Source organism: Chenopodium album, chromosome 22, assembly GCF_948465745.1.
Source record: "Chenopodium album chromosome 22, dcCheAlbu1.1, whole genome shotgun sequence".
Taxonomy (NCBI): Eukaryota; Viridiplantae; Streptophyta; class Magnoliopsida; order Caryophyllales; family Amaranthaceae; genus Chenopodium; species Chenopodium album.
In genome coordinates this window covers 9052727-9066945 of record NC_137855.1, presented here as the reverse complement: position 1 = coordinate 9066945, position 14219 = coordinate 9052727, and the positions used below count along the sequence as shown (strand labels likewise).

The following is a 14219-nucleotide window of genomic DNA, read 5'->3' as shown; positions in this document are numbered from 1 at the left end:
TCTGATGAGGACTTGTATAACCTGGCGCCAACTGTTGATGACGGCCCCAGCAACCCCAGCATTTTGGATTCCCCAGTGCCTGAGAATGCTCAATCTTGAAGGGGCGGGCAGTCATCACCGACATCCTCTTGTGGGTCTTGTATCATTGGGCCTTACCAGCCGTAACTCTTTTATTGTTTTTTGTATGTATGAACATGTTTTGGCAGTGCTGTTTTATCGGCATATACCCCTCTTTTGTGGTGATGCCTGTCGGCTGTTAATTTTATCTGTTGTGTAAACTTATTTTTGTTTTTACCGTCTGTCGATTGCCTTCAAAATTCTACACTTTTATCATAACTGTGTTGTTCTTTACTTATCATTTTCTAGTTTGCCTGTTTTTAAACAAGGTTATGATAATCATGTTGCCTCGCCTTGCTAGTTTTCAACGCATAAAAAATTGCAAAAAATAATTACTTACCTAATGCTTTGTCTGAAATCCGAAAACTTCCAGCTAGAAACCTTTTTAAAGACGCCAGCTTCCGAAGATACCAGATCTAAAACCTGGCTCGAGAAATTGCATATAAAAATTACCAGCATACTTTAAAAACTTATCAGCATACTATGGATATCACAACGCATATGAACGCATACTATGGATATCACAACGCATATGAACGCCATATCATTCCTTGTCCCCCCCAGTGTACATAGTTCACGTTAGAGCTATGCACACTGAGCTGCGAACATAAAAGCGAACGGTTGTTGCTGGTTCAGATTATAACACTGGTCACCTACTGCTGTGTTGTTTTAGCCAGTTAGGTACCCTCTCGGCGATCATTTTCTGAGCTACGCCTCATGTCGGCGTATACTCGAATTGATTTGGACGGTATTTATATTTTGAACCAGCAACCTCATGAGTTAACGTATACAACTGATCAGGTTGTATAACTGTTATCTTCATGGAAGCGGTTTTTAGCTGTCCATCCCACTTAACGATGTTCTGTTAAATGGAGGATGCCTATTTCTCGTGTTGTCTGAATACTTCTTCATGCATCACCGATATATTTTTTGATATCAGTTTCAAAAAATAAGGATTTGTTCATTACACATAGTATTTTTTCAATACAGCCGAGTTCCATACATTTTTTAGAGGTGTCCCATCCGGGGTTTCTAGATAAAATGACCCTTGGATGACGACATCTCTTATTCGATAAGGCCCTTCCCAATTCGCAGTCAGCTTCCCATCTTCATTACCCTTACCGGTTGCTGCGGTTCTTCGTAATACTAGATCTCCTTTGCTTAACGGCCTATGTGATACTCTTCTGTTGTAGGCCCGTGACATTCTTTCTTTAAAGACAGCTGACTTAACTGCTGCTTTTTCTCTTAGCTCTGGCAAGAAATCTAACTGTTGCCGTAGGAGTAAATCATTTTGATCTGCACAGTAATGCTGAATCCGGAATGTCGGCAACCCGACTTCTGCTGGTACGACTGCCTCCGTTCCAAAAACCAGAGTATAAGGGGATTCACCTGTGGCTTCTCTCATCGTTGTCCTGTTGGCCCATAATATTTCTGGTATCAAATCTGCCCATAAACCTTTTGCGTCTTCGATCTTTTTCTTAATTGCCGTTATTATCTGCTTATTTGCTGTTTCTGCCTGGCCGTTAGACTGTGGGTGGCATACTGCTGCATAAGCAAATTTTACCTTATACATCTTTAAGAGATCTTTGACTGGGTTACAGTCAAATTGAGTTCCATGATCAAAAACCATCGCCATCGGCAACCCGAACCTCGTGAAGATGTTTTTCCATATAAACTTTTTCACCTCCGATGCCGTTATCTTCGTTACTGGTTCTGCCTCTATCCATTTGGTGAAGTAATCAATTCCCACTATCAGATATTTTCTTCCGCCTGTGGCTGATGGGAATGGGCCTACTATGTCCATTCCCCACTGGGCAAAAGGGATTGGGTTCAGTATCGGAGTTAGATCGTTCGGGGGCAAGTTGATAACTGGGGCAAACCTTTGGCACTTTTCACATTTTTTAACATAAGCCTTTGCATCTGCGTTCATTGTCGGCCAGTAATATCCCCTTCTCATTGCCTCTCTGGACAAAGCTCTTGCTCCAAGGTGATTACCACAACTTCCCTCATGCAATTCTTCTATTAATCTTGCGGATTCAAGATCCGTTATGCACCTTTGCAACGGCAGTGAGAACCCCCTTTTGTATAACTGGCCTTGGTACATAACGAACCACACACTGTCCTTCTGTAACCTTCTCAGCTCCCCTTTATCTGTTGGCCCTACACCATGAACGATGTATGCCAGTATTTTATCGTACCACTGATCCTCCACTTCAACACAATTGACATCCGCCGGTATCTCATCTATGCTTCTCTGCTTTAAAATCTCAACCATAACTGTTCTTTCCAAGTCATTGAAGCTTGAACTTGCCAATCTTGCCAATGCATCTGCTTGAGCATTTTTCAATCTCGGAACCAGTTTAATCTCAAAGTATTGCAACTGAGCTGCTAACTGTTTCATTTTCTCCAAGTACTTCACCATTGCTGGCTCTCGAGTTTTGTATTCCCCACTAAACTGGCTTGACACCAGCTGAGAATCAGTTGTCAAAACTAGCCGTTTTGCGTCTGCCGCTATTGACAGCTGCATTCCGGCTACCGCAGCTTCATACTCGGCCTCATTATTTGTTGCCTTGAACTTAAATTTCATGGCGTATTCAAATATTTTTCCATCTGGAGCCGTTATCACAACTCCGGCCCCTGCCCCCGTTGCTGTGGCTGATCCATCAACTGATACCTGCCATGTTCCCAACTCCTCTTCTTCATCTGTGTATGTGGTTTCAACAATAAAATCTGATAATGCTTGAGCCTTAATTGACGTCCTAGGCTTGTAACTTATTTCATACTCCGATAACTCTACTGCCCATGTCAGTAGTCTACCAGACGTATCCATTTTTCGCAGTGACTTCTCCAGGGGATGATTGGTGAGTACTTCTATCGGATGTGCATCAAAGTAAGGTCTTAACTTCCTGGCTGCTACCAGTACAGCTAAAGCCATCTTCTCTATAACTGGATATCTGCGTTCTGCCGCATTCAAGACATGGCTGACAAAGTAAATCGGTTGTTGTTGTCTCTTCCTTTCTACCAACAAAACGGCCGCTATTGTTTTTGGTGATGCTGAGACGTATAATTGTAACACTTCTCCCTTCTCAGGTCTGGCAATTGTGGGAAGAGATTTAAGATGATTCCTCACTACTTCTAAGGCATCACTTTGTTCTTTTCCCCACTCAAATGCCTTATTCTTTCTCAGCACCATAAAAAACGGGAGTGCTTTATCAGCTGATTTGCTGATAAATCTTGTTAGCCCTGCCATCCTGCCCGTTAACCTCTGTATATCACGGATGGTTTTTGGTTGTTTCATTTGAAGCACCGCATTCACCTTATCGGGATTTGCATCTATCCCCCGTTCACTAACCATGAAACCTAAAAACTTCCCTGATCTCACCCCAAAAACACACTTCTCTGGATTCAACTTCATTTGATATTTTCTCAAGGTTTCGAATGTCTCCCTCAGATCGGCTATATGGTCTTCTTTATTCTTACTTTTTACTATCGTATCATCCACATACACCTCAACATTCCGCCCTTTCTGTTTCTCAAAAATCTTATCCACCAACTTCTGATAGGTTGCCCCTGCATTTTTCAACCCAAAGGGCATTGCCCTATAACAATACACACCTACATCTGTTATAAAGGCCGTTTTATTTCTGTCGGCCTTATGCATGCTGACCTGGTGATATCCTGAGAATGCATCCAGAAAACTAAGCATGGCATGACCAGAGGTCGAATCTACCAGCATATCTATCCGAGGTAATGGGTAGCAATCCTTAGGGCAAGCTTTATTCAAATCTGTAAAATCCACACACATTAGCCATTTCCCTATCGGCTTCCTCACCATTACTACATTTGCCAACCATTCGGGATATGTACAGGGTTCTATAAACCCTGCTGCCAAGAGCTTATTCACCTCGGCCTGGATCGCTTCTATTTTCTCAGTCGAGAAGTTACGCTTCTTCTGCCTTATCGGCCTAAACTTTCTATCAACATTCAGCTTATGTTCCATTATCTCAGGATGTATGCCTGGCATCTCACTGGCCGAGAACGCAAAGACGTCGGCGTTCTCGCGCAATAAACTTATCAGGTTACACCTGGTCTCCACGTCCATATCTGCCCCAACTTTCACTGTTCTACTGGGGTCGCCTGGCTGCAATTCAACTTGGACGGTTTCTCCGCCCGGCAACGGCCTTGGTGTTTCTTCAGGTCTTGCATCAAAATTTTTCATTGTCAAATCTTGCACTGTCGGTTCACCTTCCCTTGTTGGGTTGCATGGAACTGCGGCATCACCAACTGGGTTCTTCAAAGCTGTTACATAACAGGCTTTCGACATAACCTGACCTCCATACACCTTTTCCACAGCTCCCAAGTTTGATACATAGGCTATTGCCAAATGGTATGTTGATACAACAGGCTGCATGTCATGAATTATCGGTCTGCCGATAATTGCGTTATAAGCCGACTTGACACCTACCACCAAAAACTCTGCCATCACATCCCTCGCTTGTGGTCCATCACCAATCCTTACAGGCAACACAATGCTCCCTTCTGGCCTCACTGTCGACCCATTAAAACCGATCACAGGGTATGATACCGGTTTCAAATATTGCCTTCCTATATTCATTTCGGTAAAAGCCTACATAAACAACACGTTCGCTGAACTACCTCCATCCACCAGCACCCTTTTGATGTCAGCCCCATTGATCTTGGTTATCAGGACTAACGGATCATCATGTGGGAACACTACACCTCGTGCATCTTCTTCCGTAAATACAACTTGCGGTATTGATGCTGGCCGAGGACGATTATCTACATCTAAAGCACAAACTAGATGACGGTGCTCCGCTAAATGCTTTTTCGCTCCACTAATCGTCCCTCCGTGAATCGGCCCCCCCGTTATCACATCCACTCTCCCTGTAGATAACGGCGGTACTCCTGCATCCCCCTGTCGGACTATCCTCCCCTGTGTCCTTTCGGGCCTCGCTTCTATCTGCTGCCTCTCAACTGTTTGTGTTGGCTGTAGACTCCTTCCGGTATTCAACCGGTATTGTGCTAGGTGCCCTTTCCTGATCAACTCCTCAATGTTGTCCTTCAATTGGGTACATTCTTCCGTATAATGCCCCACATCCCTATGGAACATACAGTACTTCTTCACGTCCCTCGACCTTGCTTTCATGGGAATCGGCCTTGACCAATCTTCTTTGTTCTGATTCACTGAGAAGATTGCAGCCCTTGGCGTGTTCAGGGGGGTGTAAGTGCTGTATCTCATTGGCAGTCTTGTCGGTCTGGTATCTTGCCGACTTCCTCCTCCCCTTCCTGGGGCAGGAGCTCTCGGCCTACTCCCTCCAGACGAGGTCCCCTCATTTTGACTTTGCCCCTTTCCAGCCACCATATGCCTACTACTCGTCTTCAACAGCTCCTCGCTCTTTATGTAATCGTGAACTTTGCTGAACGCTGCCGCCAATGTCGGCAGACTCTTCCTTGTAAGATACCTTTTGAAATCCGAATCAACTAACCCATTCATCAAAGCCATCACGGCTATCTCCTGTTGTAACTTCGGAATAGTGTTTGCTTCATTGTTGAATCTCCTGATGTAATCCCTCAAAGATTCATCTGGTTTCTGCTCCACGGCCATCAATTCTCCAGAAGTTCTCTGCCTCACGCTATTACTGACGTATTGCCCTACAAACATCTCAGTCAGTCTTTCAAAGCTATCTACTGATCCAACTTCAAGATTGTTAAACCAATCGGCTGCAGCCCCAATCAAAGTTGTCGGAAAGACCTTACACCAAACTGCATCTGAGTTTGTGTACAGCATCATGTGTCCCTCATAAGACGTTATGAATCTTGCCGGATCCCCTCTTCCATCATATCTGCAAGTCGGCATTTTCACCTTCTCCATTGGTTGATCTAAGATATGCTGGGCAAATGGGGATGCCCTTAACTGCACTACCGTACGTACTGCTTGACCTACTACTTGCGAGCTTCTTTGCTGCTGAGTTCTGGTACTCACAACACGACTCGAGGATTGCTCATCCTGCCGTGATGTTGTATGCGTCCTTACTGACGACTCATATCGGGGTCTCCTTGACGAGTTCTCCAGCTGATTGTGTTGTTCCCCCTGGTGACGGTGCGATGTTCCTCTATCGGCCTGGGCAGCTTCTCTTTCAGCCCGTGCCGCCTCAGCCTCCTTTCTCTTCTTACTCATTGCACTCATCACCCTTGCGGCTGTTTCCAATTCATCTGGAGTAAATGCCGCCATAGGATCCTCTGCCTCCCCTCCTCCTGCAGGGGGGGTTATCGGCATATGGAACTGATTACCCTCTAGGGTATGGGTTTCGTCTACTATCTCCACCTGGGGTTGTCCTACTGGTATTCCATTGTTAAAATTGTTTCCGGCCATGATTATTGTTGTTGTATATATATTTTGTGTGAGGTTCTTAGGCGATAGAAGTGATCAACTGTCCCCTCCTTCTAGCGCCAAATTGTTTCTGTCTGATCCCAACTCCTCCAGGAACTCGGACCTGAGATTCTGATACTCCTATCGGCAAGCTGAGAACCTACACAATGAGAAGAAGTTAGCTAACCCCGGGGTGATCCGGGGATAACCACTCCGATGATAAAGTCAGAAAGTGTTTGAGAAGAGAAGATAAGTAAGAGAGAGAAAGTAGAGAGAGATTAGAGAGAGAGAGTAATTCATGTTCTCATTAATGAGGTCTTACCTACTTATTTATAGTAATCTACCTTGACAGGTGGCTTTCACCCATGCACAACCTTTTGTGCCAAGTGTCGAGTTTCTGTTGCCACGTGTTAAATTGCGGCAGGCCGACATGTCCTCTTTCTGTAACATATCAGCATCTTCTTGTGATCTAGTCATGCCCAGATATCATCCCATACAATGATGATTCGGCATCCGACTTTAAATCATCATCGATGATGTCGACATTATTGCTGCCTACTGAAGAACAGGTTGGGGTTGCCATGAATAGGATTGTAGGAATAAAAAAAGTATTTGGATTTCTTGGGGTTTTTTTTGTTGGTTGTAATTGTTGGAATTTAAAGTTTTAATGTGAGCAGTTGGTTTATATAAGATGATATAATAATAGGTCATATTTTAGCTTGTTATGTTAATTTTAATCCTACAAAGATTGGGTTTGCTTTTATCTTATAATTTTTTCTACTGGTTATAAAACTTTCCTAAATTAAATCATATAATCTCATATAGTCATAGATACCTATTATCCTAGAAAGATTGGGTTTGCTTTTATTTTTTTAAATTATTTTTATTGGTTATAAAGCTTTCCTAAATTAAATTACATAAGCTTATAGATACCTATTCATCATTATAAGATACTCGTAGAAAATAAAAAAAAAATACCACCGACCTATAAAATAAGTGGATATACAATGTAGTACTCCATATAGAAGTGTACAAAAACTTTTGGTACAATTGGTGTACAATAATTGTACTTTACACCGATCATTTTAGGCTAATCGATCTAATTACAATAATTTTTTTCGAAAATCATCTAATTACAATAATTGGAGTAACTAATTTGGGAATTTTTATAAAAAAGGTAATATGATAACATTCATGCATTTTTTTTTTTTTTTTTTTTTTTTTTGAGGGGTGGTAACATTTATGCATTGTGGTGATTGATTTTTAAGAAGTCCATTTTTGTTTTTGTAAATAGAGTAAACTAGATGAAGCCCGTGCAATGCACGGTTAGTTTGAATTTTTTTTAAATTTATGTGCTAAAATTGATTATATATTTAGAGAAAAATCCTAATATCTAAAGATAATATTTTATATTTAATTAATTTAAATTTAAAAATCTCATTTGCCAATTTTGCTTACGTGGCATTTGAATTATTTAATTATAAAAGATTATAATATCTCTTATTTAATTGGCTAATACTAAGATTTATAATCCTAAGCTACATGGCGCACTAAAAAAATTAGATCCTACGTGGCTCTCTAAAAACTCGGGAAAAAACTCCCCTTTATATATATATATTAGATTTAATTATATGTAAAAATTACTACTTTTATTTTATATCAAGATAAATTTTGATATTTTAAGATAACTTAAATATTTTTGTATACCCTGTTTCAAAAAAAAAAAAAAAATTAAAATTTTTTTTTTTGGTGTACCCGATTTATTAGTATTGTACGTGGAAGGCCTATGTTAAGCTCTAATATTTTTCAGTATATGAAAATACCCTTTCTGTAGCGATTATTTTAACCTTTAGTATCAATTGTAATTGCAAAAAAATCATACATATGATTTTTATGAGATTCGAACATGTAATTTCAAACTCTTATACTAAATGTTTCACCAATAAGTTATGACATATTTTATGTATTCTTTGTCAAACAATATTTATATATCTAGTGTAGAAAAGACTTTTCGTATCGATTTTTAGGATTTAGTTGCAATTGTAAATGATACAATTTCTCATAATTTTATATATTTACAAAATTAGTGTGGATTTGTATTATTATATTTTTTGTATCGATTTTATATAGTAAAACATGGCGATTGTAAAATGATACGATTTCCTTAATTATTTCACAAACATACTTGCATATTGTAGCGAATGTACAATCGCTACAAAATAATCGCTACGATTTCTTGAAGTGTTTTTGACAAAAACCTCTAATAGTTGAAACTTATATTGATATAAAATAAAATATTTCTGTAAAAAAAATAAAATAAAATAAAAGGTTACATAATTTTGTTTTATTTTTACATATACATATATTCTTTCTTTACCAAAAAAAAAAAAAAAAAAAAAAAAAAAAAAAAAAAAAAAAAAAAAAACTCACCAAGCCCCCCTAGGTGAGTGAATTCCTACAATGCATAGGAAGTTATTTCCTAGGAAATACTAATTCCCATGATGTCAACCAAACACTTTTATGCAATTAGTAAGGGAAAAAACTTCCCATGATATATTATTTCATGTAGGAATTTATTTCCCATGTTGAACCAAACAAGCACTTAGTTTACACTGATTCCCCACCTCCCCTAGACTTTTCCATTCCCTTTCCTTAGCCACCACACCAACCACCATTCTACTCGACGGAACTTGCCCAACCACCTCGTCGCAAACCCATTCACCTGGCTGGAACTCGTCGCACCTTCCCCACTTCTCGCCGAAACCTTTCGCACATTTCCCCTCGAAAATATCTCTTCTCCTCGGAAAACCTTCCACCACCCACGCAAAACCCTAGAAAACACTCTTCATCACCTTAAAATCGTCGACCGACCCTCCTTCCACCCTCAAAACCCTAGCCTCTAGGGTTTTCTAGGGTTTTGTGTGGGTGGTGGAAGGTTTTCAGGGAAGGGGCGGCGAGTTCCGACCTAATTGCAATATGATAGATTTTTTTTTTTTTAGAAAAATAATGACGGTAAAGCAAACTAATGACCTTACCTAATAATTTTCTCATTTATTATTTCTGATTACGTGTGTTACTTTTGGGATGAAAATCTAAATCTTAACCCATATAACTTTAGGTCAATTCATATCGACCCATTTAGCTCATTCCAAATCCGCTATTTTCAAGGTGGGTTATCGGATCGGGCCAGCTTAGCACCTAATTAAAATAATGGCCATAGCGGAACATAGGTCAAAAGACATTCATCATCAATTCTATAAAAAGGCACTTGGCCAGTTTCATGAGCATTTGAGCATCAGTGCTTCCGTTCTCAGCAAGTTCAATAACTGGAGCGTTGCTCGTATCTACCGAAGACAAAACCAGCAACCCATTTATCTGAGGTATACTTTTAATTTCTTATTGCTTTTTTCATTTTGCTATGCTAATTTGTTTCAATTCTTGTTGATTTTACTTCCCTTAAACGTTAAAAATTCCAACTGGGTGTTTAATTTTTCATCTGGGTAGTTACAATTTAATTGTTTTGTGAACTTTACTTTGTTAATTGCTAATTTGTTTCAATTGTTGTTGATTGTATTTCCCTTAAACCCTAAACCTTAAACCCAGAATTGTTGAAGCAGCAATGGCAGGAACACCCCAAAACCTAATTCTTGAAGATGGTTTTCCAGCAGTAAAGCTTTTTAATCAAGGGTATTCATATACTTATGATGATGTTATCTTTCTACCCGGTTATATTGATTTTGCAACTGATTCAGTTCAGCTTAATACCAAGTTTACCAAGAACATTTCTTTATCAATTCCTTGTGTTTCATCTCCAATGGATACTGTTACTGAGTCTTACATGGCAGTAGCTATGGCTTATCTTGGTGGGATTGGTATTTTACATTCCAATAACACACCCTCTGAGCAATTTGCTCTACTTGAGTCTGCCAAGTCGCGGCGAATCCCTTTTGTTTCGAATTTTGAGGTTAAATCCCCGTCTGATGTGATTGAATTGAGTGATTTTGGGTATGGAACTGTGATTTTGGTTACTGAGACGGGGAGCAGAAAATCGAGGGTTTTGGGGTATGTGTTGAAGTCTGATTGGGTGAATTTGAAGAATAAGGATGGTAGGGTTTGTGATTATATGTCGAAATTGGATTATTCAGTGCCAAGCAGCTATCATTTGGATCAAATTGCTGGGTTTTTGGGAGATAAAGGGGTTAAATTGGTGCCAACTGTGAGAGATACTGATGGGGAAGTTGTTGATGTGATGACATTGGAGGATATAGAGGGGTTTCAGGAGTATCCGATGAGAGGTTTGCCGTCGTTAACTCCTAATGGGGATTTCTTGGTGGGAGCTGCAATAGGGACTAGAGAATCAGATAAAGAGAGGTTGGAGTATTTGGTTAAGGGTGGGGTTGATGCAGTGGTGTTGGATAGTTCTCAAGGGAATTCTATATATCAGCTGGATATGATTAAGTATATAAAGAAAACATACCCAGGATTGGATGTTATTGGAGGGAATGTGGTGACTATGTACCAGGCTCAAAATTTGATTAAAGCCGGAGTTGATGGGCTGAGAGTTGGCATGGGATCGGGGTCGATTTGTACAACTCAGGAGGTTTGTGCCGTGGGCAGAGGACAGGTACTCTTTGGTCCTTTTGAAACTATGTTTTAAATGTGTGCAATAAATTGCTGTAGTAGCTTCATTATCATGTTGTCAATGTTCTATTTTTTTTTTCCGCTTATTACATCCATTAATTTTGAATCAAATATAGAATAGGGAGGGATATATCTGCCTGTTATAACTTATAATTACCTATAATCAGCAGCTTCTCAGGGTATAAAGGGATGCAACATCATAGCTTAGGTGGTATTTGTAAATTGATGTAACATTATATAGGGATGCAACATTATAACATATCTGTGTGAGAGAAGACAATTAACAATATTACTCTGTTACATTTTGGCCCATGGTAGAAATGACGATTAAGCTCAGGAGGCAGTCATTGTTTGTATCAGCACTCTGTTGCCTTACTATAAAGCTACACAGTGGTTCGTTTCGTTTTGCGTAAAATTACTTTTTGTCTGAGCCTAAGTGCTTACATAAAATTGAGTCTTGAAATTCTTAATGTTGCTTCACTTGTTAATTTTGTACTTTCAAGAAACTATAATACTAACAAAATCTTTCTTGTATACTTAGGCTACTGCTGTATACAAAGTTTCTTCTATTGCTTCACAAAGTGGTATCCCTGTCATTGCTGATGGAGGCATATCAAACTCCGGACACATTGTTAAGGCCCTGGTTCTTGGGGCTTCTACTGTGATGATGGGCAGCTATCTAGCTGGTAGCACTGAGGCTCCTGGTGCTTATGTAGTTCAGGTATGTCCTGTTAAATACTTAACTATCCCTCATAATCACTTGATCAGTAATTAGTTCGCAAATATATGCTAAAACATTGATTCCTTATTTACTCTAGGCTTTTCATGTATTGTCCATGTATTCTTGTACTAATATTGTGGCTAGAGGCTTGGGGGGCAGCGTTTCCTCTAGTGAAGTATTTGATAAATTTTGGGTGATATTTTGTGTTAGGATGGTCGCCGTCTTAAGAAATATCGAGGCATGGGTTCTTTGGAAGCAATGGCAAAAGGAAGTGATCAACGGTATCTCGGGGACAAGTCTAAGCTTAAAATTGCACAGGGTGTTGTTGGAGCTGTTGCAGACAAGGGCTCTATTCTAAATTTTGTGCCATATGCAATGCATGCAGTTAAACAAGGTTTCCAGGATCTTGGTGCCTCGTCACTTCAGTCTGCCCATGATCTATTGAGATCTGAAGTATTAAGACTGGAGGTATGGCTTTATTGATTTACCGCTTGTCGTGTGTGTAATCTTAAATTTCGTATAGAGATGTGCTCTAAAAGATCTTTATGCTCATGTGATCTGAAGTGTTTGAATGGTCCTCTTGATAGGCTCGAACTGGTGCAGCACAAGCTGAAGGTGGAGTCCATGGCCTGGTGTCCTATGAGAAGAAAGCGTTTTAAAATGCATGCTGACAGATGCTTACGAGATGCAGTATACAACTATACACCACTGAGCTTTGATTATTGATCAAATTGTATGCTTTATCTTGCTCTTTTTTGCTACTTCTCTTAATGGAATGGGGTGAACTAAATGCTGTTACTCTGTTAGGTATATGCTAAACAATCCTCAGTAGTTTTGAAAGTCTTGTTGAATTTAATCCCAATAAAATTCAGAAGTTATGTTGCTTGAATCTCAGTTCTTTTATGTCTCTCTAATGTAGTTCTTTTATGTCTCTCTAATGTAAAAAGCTTGTACTTCGTATATTAGATGAGATCCTGACTGTCATGATCATTAAGAACTGTCTTTACCACTGCACCTGCCATTTATCTGAGGTAAACCCTCAGAAGTACTTTAAGATCATCCAATACAGATGTTATAAATTATAAGGAGATCTTACGATTACTCTATGATCTAGCCATGTGTATGCTTTATGTTCGAGACACAAATCGTGTGCTGGAGAGCTGGGAGAATACGGCATCAGCTAGTTCAGAGGGAAGGGATGCTGCTGCATAAGCTAGCTTATGTAGCTGAAGTGCTGAACAAAGGAGTGGCATCAGTGCTTGCTTGATTCATGAACACTTGATAACTGACATACATACAAGTAACTAAAATAACACAAGTCAGAAGATCTTGCTTACATGAAACAGTGAGGAATAATTCTACGGAGCTTTTTATTTTATTTTATTTTTTGGTTGTTCTTGTTCTTCTTCTCATCTAAAAATATAGGGAGAAACCGAGGAGAGAGGGAGGATATATGAAGCGAGAAGCTATTTAAACCACACGGATCTAAATATATATTCACAGAAGTAAAATGGTGAAGAGAGCAAAGTACATAAATCATGGACTAATAAAAGCAAAGTTCATGGATCATTGACCACACATGGAAAAGAACTTTTTCTCAACTTATTTTCAATTAACAAGATACAGTCAAACAAATACTTAAAAATAGAGGGAGCAACTCATCAATGTAAGGGCCTGTTCTCATTGACTGAACTCAGCTGAACTGAGCTGAGTTAAACTGAACTGAACTGAATATTTTATAAGAGAAGGAAATTAGGAGCTGAATTGAACTGAGCTTAACTGAATTTCAACGTATGAAAACAGGCCCTAAATAGAAAGAAACCAAGCTACTTGGTCTAGTGGTAAGAATTGTCACCTTTCAACCTTGAGGTTGTTGGTTCAATCCCCACTAGATATATTTTGAAGGTGGGGATCCTTTACCCTTCTCCCTCACTTTCAAAATGTCTGACCTGCAAATATCGGATCAAAAAAACCATGAGGGTTGAAATACAGTCGATCAGGGTCTTTCTCCTTATTAAAAAAAAAGAGAGAGAATAATTTTGAATAAATAAAGACTAGTTTTTGCTCATGGGCCATGGGCCGTGTCATGAACACAAATGTTGAAAATTGGCACGGGCACGGTGGGCGGCATAATTGTCGGCCCATGGAACGGCACACCGGCACGACACATCCCGTGCCAATATAGTCGTTGGAATTAGCCAAATAATACGAAGTTGTTGTTTTTAATTATTTGCATTGTTGATTTTTGCTAAATAATACGGAGTACTATAATAATACAAAAACATTAACATAATTTAATAAAATTATCTATATAAACTCATTTTAAAGTTGTTTAAAAATATATATATA

The 14219-nt window shown here is 39.4% G+C and overlaps 2 protein-coding genes across 2 annotated transcripts; one reads left to right on the top strand and one right to left on the bottom strand.

Moving 5' to 3' along the window:
* Positions 1–4744: 4744 nt before the first annotated feature.
* LOC145603896 (uncharacterized) lies at positions 4745–6316 on the bottom strand. Its single transcript, XM_081659869.1, has 2 exons — positions 6067–6316; positions 4745–5859 (listed from the first exon to the last, which is right to left on the bottom strand). Exons 1-2 carry the CDS (start codon positions 6314–6316, stop codon positions 4745–4747), a joined length of 1365 nt encoding a protein of 454 aa, XP_081515995.1.
* A 3447-nt stretch (positions 6317–9763) lies between these two features.
* LOC145605567 (inosine-5'-monophosphate dehydrogenase 1-like) lies at positions 9764–12759 on the top strand. Its single transcript, XM_081661637.1, has 5 exons — positions 9764–9888; positions 10112–11132; positions 11691–11870; positions 12081–12338; positions 12458–12759. Exons 2-5 carry the CDS (start codon positions 10128–10130, stop codon positions 12527–12529), a joined length of 1515 nt encoding a protein of 504 aa, XP_081517763.1. The 5' UTR covers positions 9764–9888; positions 10112–10127; the 3' UTR covers positions 12530–12759.
* Positions 12760–14219: the final 1460 nt, after the last annotated feature.

What these genes read in the sequence shown, in the direction of transcription:
- LOC145605567 (XM_081661637.1), top strand. Translation starts at nt 10,128, where the DNA reads ATGGCAGGAACACCCCAAAACCTAATTCTTGAAGATGGTTTTCCAGCA. An exon ending in GTGCCGTGGGCAGAGGACAG is followed by an intron (nt 11,133 to 11,690) that starts GTACTCTTTGGT and finishes TTGTATACTTAG; the next exon opens with GCTACTGCTGTATACAAAGT. An exon ending in CTGGTGCTTATGTAGTTCAG is followed by an intron (nt 11,871 to 12,080) that starts GTATGTCCTGTT and finishes ATTTTGTGTTAG; the next exon opens with GATGGTCGCCGTCTTAAGAA.
- LOC145603896 (XM_081659869.1), bottom strand. Translation starts at nt 6,316, where the DNA reads ATGAGTAAGAAGAGAAAGGAGGCTGAGGCGGCACGGGCTGAAAGAGAA. An exon ending in AGTAGTAGGTCAAGCAGTAC is followed by an intron (nt 5,860 to 6,066) that starts GTACGGTAGTGC and finishes TTGGGGCTGCAG; the next exon opens with CCGATTGGTTTAACAATCTT.